Raw genomic sequence first — 20,535 nt, forward strand, 5'->3', positions numbered from 1 at the left:
GGTAGACTTTATAGTTCCCTCCTGATCAATCTCCTGGCAGCCTTTCACCTTAACTTCTGTTTCCACTTTCCTTCTCTGCTGTCTCCTAGGCTTCAGGCATAACAGACAAGCTGATGGTTCTCCATGTCTCCCAGATATAGAGAATCCCAAGGACCACATTGCTTTCATCTGATAAGAAGAGATCCTACCTGACACAGCTCCTGGCTCATAGTAAATGCTCCATATGTGCCTGCTGAATAAAGGGATGCCTGCACTTTTGCACACAATATTTTCTGAACCTGGATTGCCTAATAAATTCTTAATTTCCCTTCCGTCTCTAAATCATACTTCTGTGAAATCCACCATGATCTCTCCCCATGACATCTCCTCTTATGAGAGACTCATTCCTCTGTCCTTGCTCTGCAGTCTGTATACATCTCTTTTAGCACTTATCTCCAGCTGCCGTTTTAAATTGCATACATTCCTCTGTGACTTTACCAGACCGTACATTCCTTTATGGCAGAGACTGGTATTACACATCCACAGATCCCCAGGACCTGAAAGGATGCCTGATGCATGGTGGGTACCCAATGTACATGCAACCTGTTCACTGAGGAAAATGGACTCGATCCCACTCATTTCTTCTTCTCTGGCTTCTGTTTGTTTCAGAATGACAGAGGGGAGGTGGGAGAGGTATAAAAACATAAAGTAGTATTTTTCACCAATTACTATTTCCATTCCTTTTCCCCATTCCTTAATGACATCTTGGGAAGAATATTAACTTTTAAGTAACTTTTTGCTATAATATATCCAGTCTTACTAAAGTCTCAACACCAAACTTGATTGAAATCACTTTCCTTCCTCCTCTGTGGAGAGGTATGGTCTGCCTTTGAATCACTGCTTTTCCCCTCCTTCATTCTTCAAGGTCTAGTTCTTCCAGTGTGTTAGGGGCAGAGAGGAAGATCTCTCTCTCTATTTCTCTCTCTCTTTTTAATTTAACTGGTTGCAATTGTATGCTTTCTGTGTTGGTTGTGGCTGCTTGTCTGGTGAATGGTAACTGGCTATTGAAGTGGCAGGCATCCAGTGGCTGGCTCTTTTGTGGGATGGATCTGTGCATTCTTCCTCCGGCCAGTGTAATATTTGGTTCAAGCTTGACCTCTTTCACCTCTGTCAGCTCCTGCCACACTGGAGCACTGCCCAGTCTGTTGATGCTGGGTGTTCCTTGCCCAGCAGGCAGCTCTCTTGAGTGGAGGATAGAAGACAGCTGGCACAAATCAGCCTCTATTCTCCATGGTCACTTCAACCATAGAAATCTCACATAGCCTCCTCGTGCCAAATACTGTTGCAATGGCTTCATTGCCATGTCTTTTCTCTCTTCTGCCATCTCTCTCCAATTCACTTCCTTCCTGTTATGACTGGCAAAGGAAGCGAGTCCACTGCCTGAGCAGATGTCCAATTTGGAAACCTGATCGCCATCTTCCCTTCCTACAGGCTACCCCAATTTCAATGAGTGATTCTCCTGTAGCCTCCCCTTTCTTTTTGATGTGGATTGTTGTGTTACCTCTCAAACACAAATCCCATATAAGAAAAACTACCCTGAAGATTCTGTTTTCCCTTCTTCAGCTTCTGTTTATGGAAGCTAGGGTGAGAGGAGAGGGTTTGATTATAGTAGGGGAGTCCCACAGTAGCACTGAGGTGCGTTTGTGGGTCATGGAGTCAATTCTATGAAAAATGCCACTCAATGTCCCCTGGTAAGGTTTGGTGAATAAATGAATGAGCAAGTGGATGTATCTATTTTGAAGAGTTGATAATAGATGGGAATACTGATGCTGCAATAAGGGGCTAGGTGGATTGTAAAACAGAACAAGATTAGTCGATGACAGAAATCAGATGTAAGCCCTGGACTTCCGACTCGGCTAAGTGCCCCAGCCTGCCATCTTTGTATAACCTCTGCTTGTCTCAGCAAGGCATGAAGTCATAACGTTAATTAATAATGCCACTCCACACATCAATAAGAGCCTTGGTAATTTACCACGAAAAATCAGTTTTGTATTTTTGTACAATTTGCAGCTCTGAATAGGGAGGAAAATGTCATTTCTGCCAGAGGCACAGCATCTTGTTCAGCTCTTACGTAAACTCACTGTCAGGCAATCCTAGAAACTGCCTCCACTTGCCTCTGGGCAAAATGTCTCCTTTTCATAGAAAAATGTCACCTTTTCTCAAGGAAATGGCAGGTGGTTATTTTTTTCCCAAGGAAAAATGACCTTTGCATTTCGTTAAAAAAAACCCAAAAACCCCTCAAGGACTTAAGCTTTGATGAAAACACTAACAACAATTTCATATCTTTTACTTTGTACTTGAGGTTCCACTTTGTAAATTTTGAGATTACACCTGTCACCACTGATGTAGCCTGTAGGCAAATGTCAGTGACCAGAAAATTCTGGCATCTTGTTCTCCAGGAATGTTCAACGGATACTTGTATCTCAGCTCTTGTTGCTCCCAGCTCTAAAACACACACACACACACACACACACACACACACACACACACCCCTCTCTCTGTCTTACTTTATTCTCATTACTTTAACACTTTGAAGCCTTTATATCCCCCAATCCTGGATCACAATCTTTCACCAATCCATGAAAGACTCCTCTAAAAAAATGCCAATGTTGCTACATTGCTTATCATTGTGCTTAAAATTATGTTCAATATTTGATATGAAATTTATACCTATGGCAATCTAAGTCATTTTTCATACCAAATATTTTTATTCTCTCATGAGGACACAGGAGAAAATATATCCAGTATTCTTTCCCACCACCTCCCACAGTCAGATAAGAAAATACAAAAGAAACACAACAAAGAAGTAAGAGGAGTGAAAATATTAGGACCCAACACTTTAAAACAAAGAGAGCAGGAAGATAAAGGTGATGATATAAAGAAAGACAGTTCTAGGCTATTAACCTTGGCCTGACAAAACAAAGTTCCCACTTATTTTGTCAATATTTCATATATGTGGTAGAATTTTTTTCCCTTCTGACAATAGTTCTTGCCATTAAAAAAAAGCAAAATTTACCTTACAGAGTTTGATTTTCCAGCAAAGTAGTAAGTTAGATGACGACACTCAAGATTTACCGTGCGTACTCTTGTCACTTCATGCAAATCCTCAGCTGGAGCAGATGAGAGGCACATTAATTACACTGGATACAGGAATAATGTTTCTGCAGCTGCAGCAGTTTTGACATTTGCAGACTCCAGCGCACTCTATCTGTAATTTCACTGGCAGCTTGCAAAAACCAGCAGAATCACACTTATAAACAAAGGTCTGCATGGTAATTTATCTCCTATTGACTTCAATGAAGTCTCTTCATTCAGAATACTAAGAGATTCATAATTATGAGCTAAGATCTATGACTTAGCTAAAGAAAATGAAAGACACGTTTCTTGCCTCTTCTCACTTATGTTGTTCCACATACCTGTGGATGATGATACATATGTGCATATCTGTACAATTAAACTATTCACTGAGCACTTGCAAACCCATATGACAAACTGTAGGAATATGCACCAATATCCTATATATTTATTTCAATGAGTGGTATTTCTCTTAGCAGAAACATTTACCTTTCCTCATGCATGTTCCAACTATCTTACCCTCCTCAGACTTTTCTTTTTGTTATGATTCAGAATTGACTTGCTTTTATTTTTGGAGTGGGTTACCGTATCAAAATAGGAGAGACCATTTTTAAACAAATGAAGATTAGGTTACTGACTGCTGTAAAATGTGCCTAGGAAAAAGAGATGAGCAGCCTACGGCATACTGACACGGCACCTAGCCCAATTTCAGTGTCAGATAATGCATACAAAAGAGGTGAAATGTCCCTGTTTCAGCTGCCAGTCTGCCAACAGAACAGTTGTTAACATGGCACCACAATTCTGAAAATTTTCTGATACCTCTATTAAGTCTAAAATGATTTAAAGAAGCAAGAGGTGTCTTTAAATGTTCAATGCAGAATCATTTTGTCTCCAGGATCCAAAGGGTGAACATCCTAAGAGTTGATAAGATCTTTTCATGTATCCATTACTCCTAGAATATTATAGCTTTAATTTATTGGAAGATAGCCTTATGGAGATTCATAATGGCTGCCATTTCTGAGAGATTCCATGTGCCATGACTTAAGTATTTTATGTATAATAACTCATCTGGTGAGATGTTTGGTTAAACTAGACTAAGAAAAGCTTTAAATAATTCTGTAAGGAGAACATAATCATAGAATAATCTATGATGATTACAGCAAACCTTATGACTCTATAGTAATCCATGTCAGACTAGTGCCACATAGAAAGATTCATTCACTTATTTAATCAACAAGTTGAATATTTTCCATATACCTGGTCATGAGCTAAGTCTTGGAGATTTATTCACGATCAAGTCAGACACAGGTTTTGATCTCAGTGAACTTACAGTAAGGTTGGGGAGGCAGGAGCTGGCAAATGAGAATTTCCAATTCAGCTGAGGGAGGAACAGATAAAAATAAGCATCTTTCATAAAAAGCAGATTGTTTCCTGATGAACCAAAGGCTCAGTTCAGAGAGACAGAGTAGTAGGAAGGGAACGAACTTGACATTGTCTGTAAGAGTGCATATGGTGCATATACACGTGCGTGTGTGTACACACACATACACACCATAGAACACACACACACCACAGAATATATGCAGCCATAAAAAATGATGAAATCATGTCCTTTGCAGTGACATGGATGCAGCTGGAGGTCACTGTCCTAAGTGAATTAACACAAGAGCAAAAAACCAAATACTACATGTTCTCACTTATATGTGGAAGTTAAACATTGGGTACATATGGATATAAAGATGGAAACAACAGACACTAGGGACCACTAGAGTAGGGAGGGTCAGGGCAAGGGCTGAGTGACAATACCTGAGTGACAGGATCATGCATACCCCGAACCTCAGTGTCACTCAATACACCTATTAACAAACCTGCACAGGTACCCCTGAATCTCAAATAAAAGTTGAAATTATGTATAAAAAAATAATGCAGATGGCAGTCCAGATAGCAGAATCTGGTAAATCTTTGCATCTAGTTGTATCACTTTGGTTCATCGATAAAGCAAGGGAATTGGTGATTTTGGACCTACACTTAAAAAGCTACAGTGGGCCGGGCACGGTGGCTCACACCTGTAATCCCAGCACTTTGGGAGGCCGAGACGGGCGGATCATGAAGTCAGGAGATTGAGACCATCCCGGCTAACACAGTGAAACTCCATCTCTACTAAAAAATAGAAAAAAATTAGCTGGGCATGGTGGCGGGCGCCTGTAGTCCCAGCTACTCAGGATGCTGAGACAGGAGAATGGCAGGAACCTGGGAGGTGGAGCTTACAGTGAGCCAAGATCGTGCCACTGTACTCAGGGCAACAGAGCGAGACTCTGTCTCAAAAAAAAGAAAAAGAAAAAGAAAAAAAGAAAGCTGAAGTGAAAATAACTGCTTAAATGCATTTAGCTGTTACTTTTAGTTTAAATTTATCTGAAGGTAAACACCTCTCACTGATATACTCACAGCCAACCACCTCCTCCTATACTATTAAGTATAAAAACGTGATGTTAACCCCATATTTTCCAGTCCATTTCTATTATATTTAAATAACAGGCTTTCAGATGTTTTTAAAATGCCAATTTTATACCCAGTAGCATACTCTGCTACTCTAATATAACATTCCTGGTGTTATAACGTCTAGCACCATTCTGAGCTTTGCTCTCAGGCTGAGTGGAGGACCCACCTGTTTTTTCCTTTAGCTCCTCAGAGGGCCAGTGAGCCTTAGTGCAAGTTAATACAAATATTTTGTGCAGAATAACTTAAAAATAATAGTAATAAATGAACATTTAAGTGCATTGAGTTCTATGACCTTAATAGGTAAAATCATCATGAATATCGTATCTTGATTACTGTGTGACTTATCCAAATGGATACCAATACTGAAACTAGAAAAAAATGTAAAGTAGCATACTTTGCTATATCTGCACTAAAATGATAGTAAAGTTCTTAATTCTGCAGCAGAGATGAGAACTTAGGATCAGATTTGTATAGTTACCCTTTCGTAAGTGAGCTTTTATCAGAATGTGATTTTAAATGAAGAGGGAATAAAGAGAACTATGCAAGGCAAAAAGAAGAGAAAAGACAGAAATGAGAATAAAGAGGCACCACCATAACATTTGGGTTACAAAGGCCTCTTTTTAAAACTAAATGTTGCTGAAACATTGCACGGTTTTAAGAACTGATGCAGTGACATTGTTTTTAATCCCCATGTGCTTTGGTCTGTAGCCAAATTCAAGTACTTTTCCAGGTGTGACATCTGTATCACCTATGTGTCTTTATAAAAGGAGAGTAGGCTGGGCGCGGTGGCTCACACCTGTAATCCCAGCACTTTGGGAGGCCGAGGCGGGCAGATCACAAGGTCAGGAGATCGAGACCATCCTGGCTAACAAGGTGAAACCCCATCTCTACTAAAAATATAAAAAAATTAGCCGGGCATGGTGACGGGTGTCTATAGTCCCAGCTACTCGGGAGACTGAGGCAGGAGAATGGTGTGAACCCGGGAGGCAGAGCTTTCAGTGAGCCGAGATCGTGCCACTGCACTCCAGCCTTGGCGACAGAGCGAGACTCTGTCTCAAAAACAAAAGGAGAGTAGTGGCTAGAAAGAGTTCAGCGCTGCCCTCACCCTCACCCTCACTGTGAGATGTGCTGTTATTGATCTAAGAGATACATTACTAGCAGTGGAGATATTAGGTATTTGAACAAAATGAGGTGGAGTTTTGAAAGTTAGGTGTGTTTAGAAAGAGCAAAGAGTAAATATATTGATGGGCTAAGTTTATTTCTTTTCTACTGGAAGATACTAGTATTGGCCAGTTGGCTAGAAATTTATTTTCTGACTTTGAGAGGTACCAAAATGTTTTCATTAACACCTAAAGTTCATAAATGTCTAAACAGGCAAAATGATGTTATGTCACGGCAGTTTTAGAAAATTATCTAACATGACGTATGAATATTTTGCTAGATTAAAACCTTTTTTTGAAAAATTGAATTCCTATAACCACTTCCTTTACTTTTATTAGAAAGATAAAGCTAGAGACCTGGTGGTTTTACTGCTTATAATTTCTGGATGTGGTATTATGATTCACCATTATTTATTGCTAGCACTACAGAGAACTGAAAGGGAAAACATTATCAATGCTCTGTACCAGAAAGATTGTGAGATGGCAGAGTGTCCATAAAAGTGAAAGGTACTTTTCTCAGCGGAGTTTGCGCAAACCCAGAGAACTCCGAAACAAAGCAGCCCCAAGCATACTGCAGTAGATAAAAGATTACTAAACATTTTTTGCTACTTCTCCACCAAAAGGCTTCCCTTGCCTTGAGTCTGCGCTGACCTATGACTCGTTCTGATCCAAAGAGTAGAAGAGCTGCATTTCTCTGGTTAGTTCATTTGGTTCTAGGAATTGGCAGACCACCTCAATGATTTATACCACCTAAATCAATGGAATGGGGTAGAAGTGACACTGTGCAGGACCAGCCTAGGCCTTAAGAGGCCTGATAGCCTTCCCTTTTGCTCTCTCAAGGTACCCTAAGCTACCTTGTCATTGAGACTGTGTGGAGCAATGCCTGGCAAGATCTCAGGTGTCCCAACCATCCCAGTGGAGGCATGAAGTGTGAGTGAAGTCGCCCTGTGCATCCTAGCCCCAGGAGAGCTTCATATGACTGCAGCTGGGTGATGAGTCCCGAAGTAAGTCTAGTAGAAGACAGTGACCTGCCTGATCCTAAGTGAGACTGCAGAATCATGAGCCAACGATCTAGTGTTCTTTTAAATCACCTGAGTTTGGCATAGTTTGTTAGGCAGCAATAGAAAACTAAACAGGTACTTCAAAGGAGTAGAAAAATTACATTTCTCTGATTAGTTCATTTGCTTCTGGCAATTGACAGACTACCTAAATGATTTACACTACCTAAATGTGAACACCTGGCTATGGTGAAGGGTGGTGGTGAAAGGCTGGCTGATTCACTAAGACATTTGAAATAGGGCAGGCAGTAGGAGGGCAGTTATGGGGAGAGCCCACCTCAGTGTGTGCTCAGGTTTCAAAAGGAAGCCTGCTCTGGATATAGGTTGGTTATGAAGTGGTGGAAAAACAAGCCAGAAAACATTTTCAAACGACTTCTTAGGCTTTCTTGCAGCTCTTTCTCAGGGAATGTTTAATGAACAACCAGGAAATTGTATTAAACTGCTAAGGCGCTCAGAATGGTTAGGAAGGGCCAGAGAACACTGGGCTGGGGTGGAGTGGGAAACCACTGGATGACCATTAACTAAAAAATCAATACGGAATGGCCAGCACTAAGAAGAGAGGCAATAACTACTCCTTTGAGAGCAGGCCCATCACCATCCACATGGGCCTCAGGTTAATCCACACTCTTCCCTAGAGGGTAAAAAGGGTAACTAAGATTTCAGATAATAATGCTATGGGATGGAGTATCCAGAAACAGTGCTTAAACCCCCCAAAGTGAGAAACTGCTTATAGTCCAACATCCTAGACTTATTTCTAGAAGCCACTTAATGTGACTGGTAAGAAAGATAAATGTAAGGATTAGGTTTTTTTCTATTGGATAGAAGCCCTTATTCTCCACCCTAAAAGCTAGTCCCCACTGTTGTTATTCACACACACCCCTTCAAAGCAGTTGAGCATAGGCTTGAATGGGAGAGGGGGAGGTTAGGATGGAGGGTGTTTGCAAAGCTGTATAGTAGGTGAGAAAGGAATCTTCTTGCTACTACTACAGGCAGTCGTTCTCATACTCCATTGGGCATATGATGCAGATTCTAAGACTTTTGGTTCAAGATAACAGATTGAACACACATCTTTCTCTTTAACAAGGACTTTAAAATAGATAAATCCACGGCAATGAAGAGACCCTGAGAAGGATGGTTGTAAGACAGGACAATGGAAGAGAATTCTAGAATATGGAATGCCAATACAGGCATGAGAGCAGAGGTATCATGACTTTGAAAAGTATATTCTAGAGCAGGAGCTGGCAAACTAAGACCCATGAGGCAAAACCTGCTGCTACCTGTATTTGTAATTAAAGTTTTATTGGTACACAGCCATACCCACTTGTTTTTACATGTTGTCTAGGGCTGCTTTCACAATAGCAGAGTTGAAGAATTTTAACAGAGACCATCTGGTCTGCAAAACCTAAAATGTTTTACCTAAGTATTTACTAATATTTGATCCTTTACAGAGTTTCCTGATTTCGGTTCTAGTGTCTTCTTGGCTGGGAGGGCAGCATGGACGGGAAGGACTCTCAGTTGCTCCACAGAACCCCAGAAGGGCTAGGGATCTGGAAACATCTGATCTGAGTATATGGAAGATCTGCCTGGCCATTTGCCTGCATGCAGAACTCCCACCAAACACCCAAGTCAGAGAATGAGGGTGTCTCCAAAACAGAAAGAAAAATGCCCCAGAGAACAGATTAGACTTTCTTATTCTGTCCCTGCTTCATAACCCTAAATAAAATCTGACTAGTCTTCAAATTCTGCCACCAACGTTGGACTCCCAAGTATCTTTATAGGATTTCACTCTTAAATACAAAAATCTAGAAACATTAGACATGTGAGCACCACACTCTAGTAAAATAAAGATATGTGAGAAAAAGAGGATATGGATAGGAATAACAGTGGACTGTGTTTGGGAAAAATATAATGCAAAGTCCCTAAGTGTCAGCCGTGCAACCACCCCACTAGACAGGGGCTGCAAGACAAAAAAAATAACCAGAAAAAAGGAGATCCTCCATAGCACCTAATATGACATTTTTTTTGGGAAAATATGATTATTTTAAGAAAGATATTGCAATAAAGAAAGATTATAAAACTCCACAAATCTGTTTAAGGGAAACAATATATTTATGGTACATTACTGGGCTCAGTGAACAAATGTACAAAGCCATAATGATGCAAAAACTATGCAAATTTCACTAAAATTAGTTGTAAAACTCTATTGGGAGGATGTAGGAGGGTTACCAGATGCTAAAGCTTCATTTTTTTCTAAAAGAAAGTAAATATAGGTCATGTCTAAACTGTTAAATCAAGACAACTGTATAAGTGTATTCATTAGAAGTGTGAAGGTAGCTACCAAAAGAAATATCTAAAAGAATGTAAACTAATCCATTGTCTCTGGGATCTAGGTCTAGGGGGTGGGAAGGGACAGGGTGGAGACATTTTAAGCATGATAAATATTTTGATCCTTTTTTATTTACCATGCACATGTACTGCTTCAACAATTACACACACACACACACACACACACACACACACACACACTGTGTGGAACACTACTTCTAGAAATATGGAATCAGTAGGTCTGGGGGCACAGGAATCTGTATTTTTAAAATGCTCTCCAAATGGTTCTGACAAAGTTAATCTTGTGCCCTTACTTTCAGAAGCACAGATACAGAGGTAGCAACCACTAAAAGAGCAGTGACATCTACCTGCTCAAGTGGAGAAGTGCCAGGGGTTAAAGAATTCTAGGATTGGCTGGGCATGGTGCCTCATAACTGTAATCCCGGCATTTGGGAGGGCAAGGTGGGAGCCTTGCTTCAGGCCAGGAGTTTGAGACCAGTCTGGGCAACAAAGTGATACCTTGTCTCTATAAAAATTTTAAAGAAATTAGCCAAGCATGATGGTGCAAGCCTGTGGTTCCAGCTACTTGGGAGGCTGTGGTGGGAGGATGACTGGAGCCCAGGAGCTGGAGGCTACAGTGAGCAATGATTGTGCCACTACACTCCAGCCTGGGTGACAGAGTGAGACTCTGTCAAGAAAAAGATGATGAAAAGGAAGAAGAAAGAAGACAGAAGAAAGAAGCAAGAAGAAGAAGAAAAGAAAGAAGACAAAAAGAAGAGAAAGATGAAGAAGAATGTTAGGATGCTTGCATGTTTTTCTCTCAGGATACTTTCTTGTGATTTTACTAATAAAATGGATAAATGCTAAAAGAAGGCAAGTAAAAACTAACAGGTTGTGAGTTACTTCATAATTCAACTCCTGCCTATGGAAGCACTTCATGAATAGGTTAGCTCTCTTCTCTCTCGTGTATGTTGCAAACAACAAGCTTTGATTCAAAAATTAGCCTGGGGAAAAACATAAAACATCATGTAAAGAGGGAAGCTTTTTAACTGAAGGATGTTAGATAACTATCTTTCAGACTCCGTGGTTTCTGTGTAAGCCATGTTACATCAAACTTGATTTTTAAAATACTTTAAACAATGTAATCCGGGTCTCTAGTGTTTACAAATGATTGCTGGGATGTGTAGAACACTTAATAATAAGAATTCAGAGGGTTTCTGGGCACTATGGTAATTCTTTCTGAGAATCCTTCTGCAACATTATAGGATCATTGGCTCAATTAGTTGTCAAAAAGCAGCCAAAGGCACACTGCCCTCATTTTCTCCTGTTCTCCATCCCTTCCCAGGAGTCAGTGCTGACTAAGAAAGAAGTAATTCCCAACTCTACCCTTATATCTCTTGTACAGGACCCAGGGTCAAACTTTTTGGTACAGAGGATTTTCCTTTGTGCCTGCACAAACTACTGACATCTCTTTGACTAAATTACAGATCACCTAGAGCTGGAGAAGTTGACTAAAATATTTTCATGTTTATTTCAACGTCAAATGAGACTGCTCACCTTTTCAATACCAGTAACTTATCCTTTGTATCTGTAGTGGCTATTATTTGTGTTAATTTTTGAGGTTCATTTGATATATAAAGTCATTATAAAAAAGAAAATTAATTTTGTCTTTACCATGTACTTGTCTTTTAAATTTCATCCAGAAACTGAAAAACTGGTTTGTTGGTGCTTCAGTGGTCAGGTACATTGTCCAATTAGCATTGACTAGGCTATACTGTAAAAGAGGAATTCGGCTTATTCAAATTTCATTTCTTCATTTTTAAAAGCATCCATCCAATCATCCATCCATCTGTCCTTCCATCCATCCATCTGTCTGTCCATCCAAGAAGTACTTATGAGCACCTGTTATTTGCCCAGCACTGTTTTATGTTCCAGGAACATATAAGTAAAGCAAAATATTAGCCATAGAGTAAACCTCTATGCCAAATGGGCTAAAAATTAGTTGAAAAATTCTATGAGAATGGTTTTAATCACAGGTATATGTGTATTTGTGATATTCTGGTGTTTTTATTTGAGGATATATGACTCTATACTGTCTCTGATGTTTGCTGCAAGTCTAAGTAGTTCATCTTCACCACTTATGATGATCATTTTACCCCATACTTCACCATAAATTCACACTGAAGGTGAAACATTAATGTACACGGTGGTGGCGTACCCTCTTTTCTAGGCACTTCTCACTACTGTGCCTCTCTACATGTGCTATTTCCTCTTCCCATGATCTTCATCACTTGTCCACCTAGCAGATACCTGTTCATCATCCAAAACTCTTTCAGGCATCATCTTCTCTATGAGGCCTTCCCTAAGCACCTCCCAGCAGAATGGATCCCCCTTTCCTCTGTACTACTGTTGTACTTATGTACATATTTCTATTATTGCATTGATATAAATATTCACTAACATGTCACTGGTAAACTTCTGGGAGATAGAAACATTTGTCTAATTTTTGCTTCCCTAGTAATTTGGGATTTGCTAGTAATTAGCAAAATGTCTGGCACATTCACTAAATATTTGCTGAATTGAACTGAAGAGCCATTCCCTCTATTATAACATGTGGGATGTTGCAGAAATGTGTTTTTACATGTCGTTTTAAAATTGTCTCACAATTACAGGTAAACATTTTAAATTTTTTAAATATTTAACAAGCATTACATTTTGTTGGATTAAACTCTTTTCCAATGAGAGGCATTATCATCCCTATAAAAGCCTAATAAAATTATACAGTTAGCAGTATACTTTAAAAATTTTCTGTTGCTTAGCCAGGTGTGATGCTGCATTCCTGTAGTCCTAGCTACTTGGAAGGCTGAGGCAGGGGGATTGCGTGAGCCCGGGAGTTTGAGTCCCACCAGCCTGGGCAACACGGCAAGACCCCATCTCTTGAGAAAACAAACAAACAAACAAACAAACAAACATCTGTTGCTCACTTCTCCTACTCTCCTGACTTTGTGCCAATATTGTGGTTATTACAGACCTATTATATTTTGCTACAATTACTTGTTTATGGGCATGTGGCCCCTCCTAGTTGTGAACGCCTTGAGAAACAAGTCTGTGTTCTTCCCATCTTTATAGCCCTGGCGCACTGCAATGACTATGAAAGAGAGGTGCTCAGCAAGTTAAATGCATAGGGGACTAAATAGGAGATGGTGAATAGAATTAAATCTTTGGTTCTTTTATCTCCCCTAGGACCTGCTTTGTGATGATCTTAAATGAAGACAGTCTGCTAAATTCTAAATAAAGCTTTGACTTTGTGGTTGAATAAAGCTAACTTAGACTGTGTGGGTGTGGCAAACTAGCAAAATGAGTAAAAAAGAAAAAATATTTTCTATGCAAATATTTTTATTTTGTCTTTTAAGTTTACACTGAAATAAATCTTTTCTAGTTTTGAAACATGAAATAGTGGAAAGAAAAATAACTACATTTTTATTCGAAAAAGAAATGGATTTGTGAAATACTTCACTGAAGTTCAAAAGCACTGGGGAGTCTTTCCCCTCTCCCAAGACGGAATTAGTCCCATAATTTTCTTTTATTCTAATTGTAGGCAACAGGGTAATTTTTACTGAAAACTTCGATGTTTGTGAGGTTTTGGCAACATGAAGATGTGGATGCTCAGAAAAATATCACCAAATGAATGGCAGAGTTGGACACCTTCTCACTCACTCTTGTAGAAAATTATGTACACATGACTTTTATAACAGTAGTGTTTGGAAACGTGGTGAGTTAGTTTTGAAACTTCATCTCAACTTTTAAGGAGATACAATATGCATTACTCACAAATGAGTGGCAGTGACAAATATACTCATAAGGGTACCTTAAAAAGTTATTTATACAGAAACTATATGATAAATGGTAATATAGCATTGGTGATATTTAAAATTAAAAATGTCAGATGAATACCTCAGTTTTTTTTTTTGTTGTTGTTTCTCTACACACAAACCACTTTAAAACCCATGGAAGAACAATTCATCAGTGTACTGGTCATAAAAAAGGCGGAACTTTTTCTCCAAAGGAATTCTTTAATTTTTGTATCTACTAGAACTGATTGAGTTTGGAAAGATGATATCATAAACTAAATAAATGTGAAAAACATGACAATGGTGAAAGAGTATATTCCTTTAAAGATATAGTTATTGTACTTTATAATAGTATTCTAAGGCATTTAAAATTACACTATACCGATAAAAAGTTCTGAAATTGAGGCAGTAATTAATAGCCTACCAACCAAAAAAAAGTCCAGGACCAGAAGGATTCACAGTCGAATTACACCAGAGGTACAAAGAGGAGCTGGTATCATTCCTTCTGAAACTATTCCAAACAATAGAAAATGAGGGAATCCTCCCTAATTCATTTTATGATGCCAGCATCATTCTGATACCAAAATCTGGCAGAGACACAACAAAAAAAAAGAAAATGTCAGGCCAATATCCCTGATGAACATTGCTGTGAAAATCCTCAATAAAATACTGGCAAACTGACTCCAGCAGCACATCAAAAAGCTTATCCACCATGATCAAGCTGGCTTCATTCCTGGGATGCAAGGCTGGTTCAACATATGCAAATCAATAAACGTAATCCATCACATAAGCAGAACCAATGACAAAAACCACAGGATTATCTCAAAAGATGCAGAAAAGGCCTTCGAGAAAATTCAACACCACTTCATGCTAAAAACTCTCCATAAACATGGAACATATCTCAAAATAATAAGAGCTATTTATGACAAACACACAGCCAGTATCATACTGAATGGGGAAAAAAAGGAAGCATTCCTTTTGAAAACGGGCACAAGACAAGGATGCCCTCTCTCACCACTCCTATTCAACATAGTATTGGAAGTTCTGGCCAGGGCAATCAGGCAAGAGAAAGAAACAAAGGTATTCAAATAGAAAAAGAGGAAGTCAAATAGTCTCTTTTTGCAAATGACATGATTATATATTTAGAAAACCCCATCGTCTCAACCCAAAAACTCCTTATGCTGATAATAAGCAACTTCAGCAGAGTCTCAGGATACAAAATCAAGGTGCAAAAATCACAAGCATTTCTATAAACCAATAACAGACAAACAGAGAGCCAAACCATGAGTGAACTCCCATTCACAACTGCTACAAAGAGAATAAAATACCTAGGAATACAATTTACAAGGGATGGGAAGGACCTCTTCAGGGAGAACCTATAAACCACTGCTCAAGGAAATAAGAGAGGACACAAACAAATGGAAAATATTCCATGTTCATGGATAGGAAGAATCAATATCGTGAAAAAGGCCATATGCCCAAAGTAATTTATAGATTCAATGCTATCCCCATCAAGCTACCATTGACTTTCTTCACAGAATTGGAAAAAACCACCATAAATTTTATATGGAACCCAAAAAGAGCCCACATTGCCAAGGCAATCCTAAGCAAAAAGAACAAAGCTGGAGGCATCACACTACCTGACTTCCAACTATACTATAAGGGTACAGTAACCCAAAATGGCATGATACTGGTACCAAAACAGATATACAGGACAATGGAACAGAACAGAGGCCTCAGAAATAAACACCACACATCTGCAACCATGTGATCTTTGACAAACCTGACAAAAACAGCAATGGGGAAAGAATTCCCTATTTAATAAATGGTGTTGGGAAAACTGGCTAGCCATATGCAGAAAACTCAAACTGGACCCCTTCCTTACACCTTATATAAAAATTAACTCAAGATGGATTAAAGACTTAAATTTAAGACCTAAAACCATAAAAACCTTAGAAGAAAACCTAGGCAATACCATTCAGGACATAGGCATGGGCAAAGACTTCATGACTAAAACACCAAAAGCAACGGCAACAAAAGCCCAAATTGACAAGTGGGACCTAATTAAACTAAAGAGCTTCTGCACAGCAAAAGAAACTACCATCAGAGTGAACAGGCAACCTACAGAATGGAAGAAAGTTTTTGCAATCTATCCATCTGACAAAGGGTTAATATCCAGAATCTGCAAAGAATTTAAACAAATTTACAAGAACAAAACAACCCCATGAAAAAGTGAGCGAAGCATATGAACAGACACTTCTCAAAAGAAGACATTTGTGCAGCCAACAAACATATGAAAAAAAGCTCATCATCACTGGTCATTAGAGAAATGCAAATCAAAACCACAATGAGATACTATCTCATGTCAGTTTATGGTGATCTTTAAAAAGTCAGGAAACAACAGATACTGGAGACGATGTGGAGAAACACGAACACTTTTACACTGTTGGTGGGAGTGTAAATTGGTTCAGCCATTGTGGAAGACAGTGAGTTGATTCCTCAAGGATCTAGAACCAGAACTACCATTTGACCCAGCCATCCCATTACTGGGTATATACCCAAAGGATTATAAATCATTCTACTATAAAGACACATGTACAGGTATGTTTACTGCAGCACTGTTCACAACAGCAAAGACTTGGAACTAACCCAAATGCCCATCAATGACAGACTGGATAACGAAAATGTGGCATATATATACCATGGAATACTATGCAGCCATAAAAAAGGATGAGTTCCTGTCCTTTGCAGGGACATGGATGAAGCTGGAAACCATCATTCTCAGCAAACTAACACAAAAACAGAAAACCAAACACCACATGTTCACTGGGAGTTGAACAATGAGAACACATGGACACAGGGAGGGGAACATCACACACTGGGGGTCCTGTCCATGGGTTGGGGTCTAAAGGAGGAATAGCATTAGGAGAAATACCTAATGTAGATGACGGGTTGACGCATGCAGCAAACCACCACGTCTCATGTATACCTATGTAACAAAACTGCACGTTCTGCACATCTACCCTAGAACTTAAAGTATAATTTAAAAAAATTACACTATACAAATCTTGAATCAGCACTTAAAATACATAGGTCAAACTTAATTTCTTCATTGTTTTCTAGATAAGGAAATTAATATTTATAAGCTGTGGGACTTACCCAAGATCATGGGCCAGGCAAGAAAATTTAAAATCAGACTGTGAAGCCAAACCTTGTTCATTACTTTTTCATTTACTGTCTGTAATTTTCATCTTTTATATGTTCCTGCCCTTAGCAATTTGCCTCTGTATTTCCACATGAAATAAATTTCAATTGTGATTTGAGTAGACATCTGAGTAATTATATAGGAAAAGTAATTTTTAAGGACTAGAAAAGACTCACATATGAAAACATTATATGGGGACAGACTTAGTCCAGTTTAAAATTTTCTGTATGAGATAGGCATGTATATTTCAATAACTAACCTGGGTTATATAGCATGAGAATATTATAAGATTATCACAGATTTTAAAATACTGTGGCTGAATATAAGTTAGAAAAGTGTGAAATGTTAATCACACCCCTAAGAACAAACTCTAGAGATAAATTAGAAAAGTGTCAATCTCAAGAGACCATTGAATCCAGCAAACAGAAGGGGTAGTCTAAAAAAGAAGGCAAAGATTATATTCGAAATTGTTTCTAAATTAATTCAACTTGATATTTTTAAACTTAGGGGAAACATAATTTATGCTTTTTGCTTTTCCTAAAGTGAAGTGACCTTTGTCTTTTGAATAAAAACACAAAAGAAGCTCCTTATATTTGCCTTTAGAAAAAAAGATGTTGCAAAACAATTTTGTAAACCGTGAAGGGTCTTACCTGTTTCCATTTTTCCATCCTGTGCTGCGGGGCCATCCGGAATCACACTTTTCACCTGCAGAAACTCATCAGGCTCGTCTCCACCAATGATGGTAAATCCAAAACCCATGTTGCTCTTTTTTAGGGTGGTGCTGAGGAATGTTCCCTTCAACTGGGATGCATCCCGGGTGAAGAGTGGTTTTTCTACATCGGCCAATATAAGTTAAAAAAGAAAAAGGCATGTTCAAGGCAAGTTCTCAGACAAGAGAAAGCCAGCCCCCGAGCAGCGACAATCCCAGGGGTAAATGTGGGGGTCTTACATAGCAAATGCAAGCAGGTGGTGACTACAAGAGGAGCAAAACTATTAGAACTTCCTACACATGAAGAGCAGTCCCAAGCATCCAGGGAAAGATGAAAAAGCTGTTTGGTTTGGAGGCAGAGTTTTTGTCAAATCAGTTTCCACTCATTAATTTAGCCTTCTTGGGCTTAAAAAAGGCTGTGTTGGCCGGGCGCGGTGGCTCAAGCCTGTAATCCCAGCACTTTGGGAGGCCGAGACGGGCGGATCACGAGGTCAGGAGATCGAGACCATCCTGGCTAACACGGTGAAACCCCGTCTCTACTAAAAAATACAAAAAACTAGCCGGGCGAGGTGGCGGGCGCCTGTAGTCCCAGCTACTCAGGAGGCTAAGACAGGAGAATGGCCCGAACCCGGGAGGCGGAGCTTGCAGTGAGCTGAAATCCGGCCACTGCACTCCAGCCTGGGCGACAGAGCGAGACTCCGTCTCAAAAAAAAAAAAAAAAAAAAAAAAAAAAAAAAAAAAAGGCTGTGTCAACAGGCTGCCAGAGCCTTCTGAGAAAGAGGACAAGGAGCCCAAATCATCCAGACAACATCTGGATCTGTTCCTCTGGTTGTTAGAAAAGATTCCAGGTAGGAGGTATGTGTCAGTGGCCGATCCTAAACTAAGCCTTGAAGAAATAAGGGTAGAAACATGAAAAGGACTTGTGATTTTTTTAAAGTGAATAACAGCACATTTCAGCATGTGCAGTATCACAAACAGAGAAACAGTGGAATGTGATCACACACTCAAAAGTCCAGATTGCTTAGAAAGAGTACCTGTATGTGGGACTGACTTTTGTTTACACCGCTCTGTTGTGAGATACTATAAAGATAATCAGGTAAATAAATTGTTATTGGCTCCGATAGTGTTTAGTATACTCTAAAATGTGAGCAAAAGGCAAGCCAATGTTTTTAGATATAATTATGAATGTAAAGGTAACACATTTTGTAACAATATGTTGATAGATTCAAATCATATGCCTGAATAATCTGAACAGGCACTGCATTGATTTACCTGCTAATTTGTTATATAATATGCTTTTCCAGCTACGATCTGTAATAAATATATTCCTAAGTATAATAAGTGTTTTAAAAAATAATAGTCATACTAGGAAACAATTAATATCTGCTTTAAATTCCATCACAGATAAATATTTTATATTACTCTTTTAAAATGTGTTATATTTAGGTGATCTGATTTAATATTTGTAACAGCCAAATTGTACATGGTAACTCAGTTAAGTATTCTGCATGATATCTTTGTTGTTACATTCTAGGTGACATGTAATAAACTCTAAAATAATGAGTCATTCTATTAGACTTCTGCTTTTTCTGTCCACTTACATATCACGTGTATCTTTATTAAAAACAGAGCTTCTTTAAAACATAAATAAAAACCACATATAATCCTTTCTCCTATGTTTGCTTTATCAAATTCATGTTTATAGTTGGACAGAAGTTCATCAGGAGACCTTTACATTCATTTAATTATGCTGCATTATATGGCGTGAAAATTATCAGCAGGCAAGCCCAGAGCTCCCGACTCTAAAGACTCTTGTGCTTTTATTTAGAAGCTCACTAGCTGTGAAAAGTTCGTGCAGCAACTCATCCCACTACGTGGCTCCCAGGTGTAGTCAGGTCCCGCAAGCAGCCCTGGGACGTACCAAACAGCCAGGGCCTCCCTGCTGGGTCGCGCTGATAGTAAGACAAGTCATTCACACTGCGCGACCTCTCCGGGGCTGCACCGGGGCGGATGGATTTGGGCCTAGGTAATGTCCATGAGGAGTTGTCTACTGTCACAAAGGAGAACAAGCCTCATTCTTGTGCTTGGTCTTTTAAGGACAAACTTATGAGTCTCTAAGAATCTCTGGAGTTTACAGGGCCACTATAAAAATCCAGTTATCTCCTCCACCTGGTGACATGCTGTACATTCCTATAAGGTTTAACTTCATCTGCGGTTGCTAAAGGCATTAGTTTAGAGAGAATGCAAACATCCAGCTAAAGCTAATAGGAGGGTCTGGAGAAAGCAAATCAAATTTTCAAAATGGTCCAAGCTACAGACATATTTGGAAGAGCAGGCAGTTTGACAGACAATTTTCCCTTTGAAACACCACATGCTGACAGGTATCATACCTCGGAAACCTGGGGCCTGCAGGGGCTTTGTTCCAAGTTCTGTGTGGGGCATGTTATGTTGCTGTAGCTTCCTTTTTGCTTCCAGGACAGGATTTTCAAACTGTGTTCTTCTATTTATGTGGCTAAAAAAGAAAATTTCCAATTAGGATAACAGTGGGGCAAGGTCATTTAAAAGACCATACGTATGGCTCTGTAGAGGGCAGGTGATTAAGGGCCACCTTATC

General features: G+C 39.2%; 1 protein-coding gene across 19 annotated transcripts in view; it reads right to left on the reverse strand.

Annotated features, from left to right (window-relative positions):
- LOC105475378 (membrane associated guanylate kinase, WW and PDZ domain containing 2) overlaps positions 1 to 20,535 on the reverse strand; it is a 1,478,421-nt gene that overhangs the window by 321,706 nt on the left and 1,136,180 nt on the right. For 16 of the 19 annotated variants that reach the window (XM_071093989.1, XM_071093990.1, XM_071093995.1 and 13 more), the window contains 3 exons: positions 20,312 to 20,433; positions 19,843 to 19,971; positions 17,863 to 18,045 (listed from right to left, as the gene is read on the reverse strand). In XM_071093989.1, the coding sequence (XP_070950090.1) occupies positions 17,863 to 18,045; positions 19,843 to 19,971; positions 20,312 to 20,433 (434 nt within the window). The remainder of the gene's footprint in view (positions 1 to 17,862; positions 18,046 to 19,842; positions 19,972 to 20,311; positions 20,434 to 20,535) is intronic. The other 3 variants (XM_011730573.3, XM_011730572.3, XM_071093993.1) reach the window with 1 other exon arrangement.

This window comes from Macaca nemestrina, chromosome 4, assembly GCF_043159975.1.
Source record: "Macaca nemestrina isolate mMacNem1 chromosome 4, mMacNem.hap1, whole genome shotgun sequence".
In the NCBI taxonomy this organism is placed as follows: domain Eukaryota; kingdom Metazoa; phylum Chordata; class Mammalia; order Primates; family Cercopithecidae; genus Macaca; species Macaca nemestrina.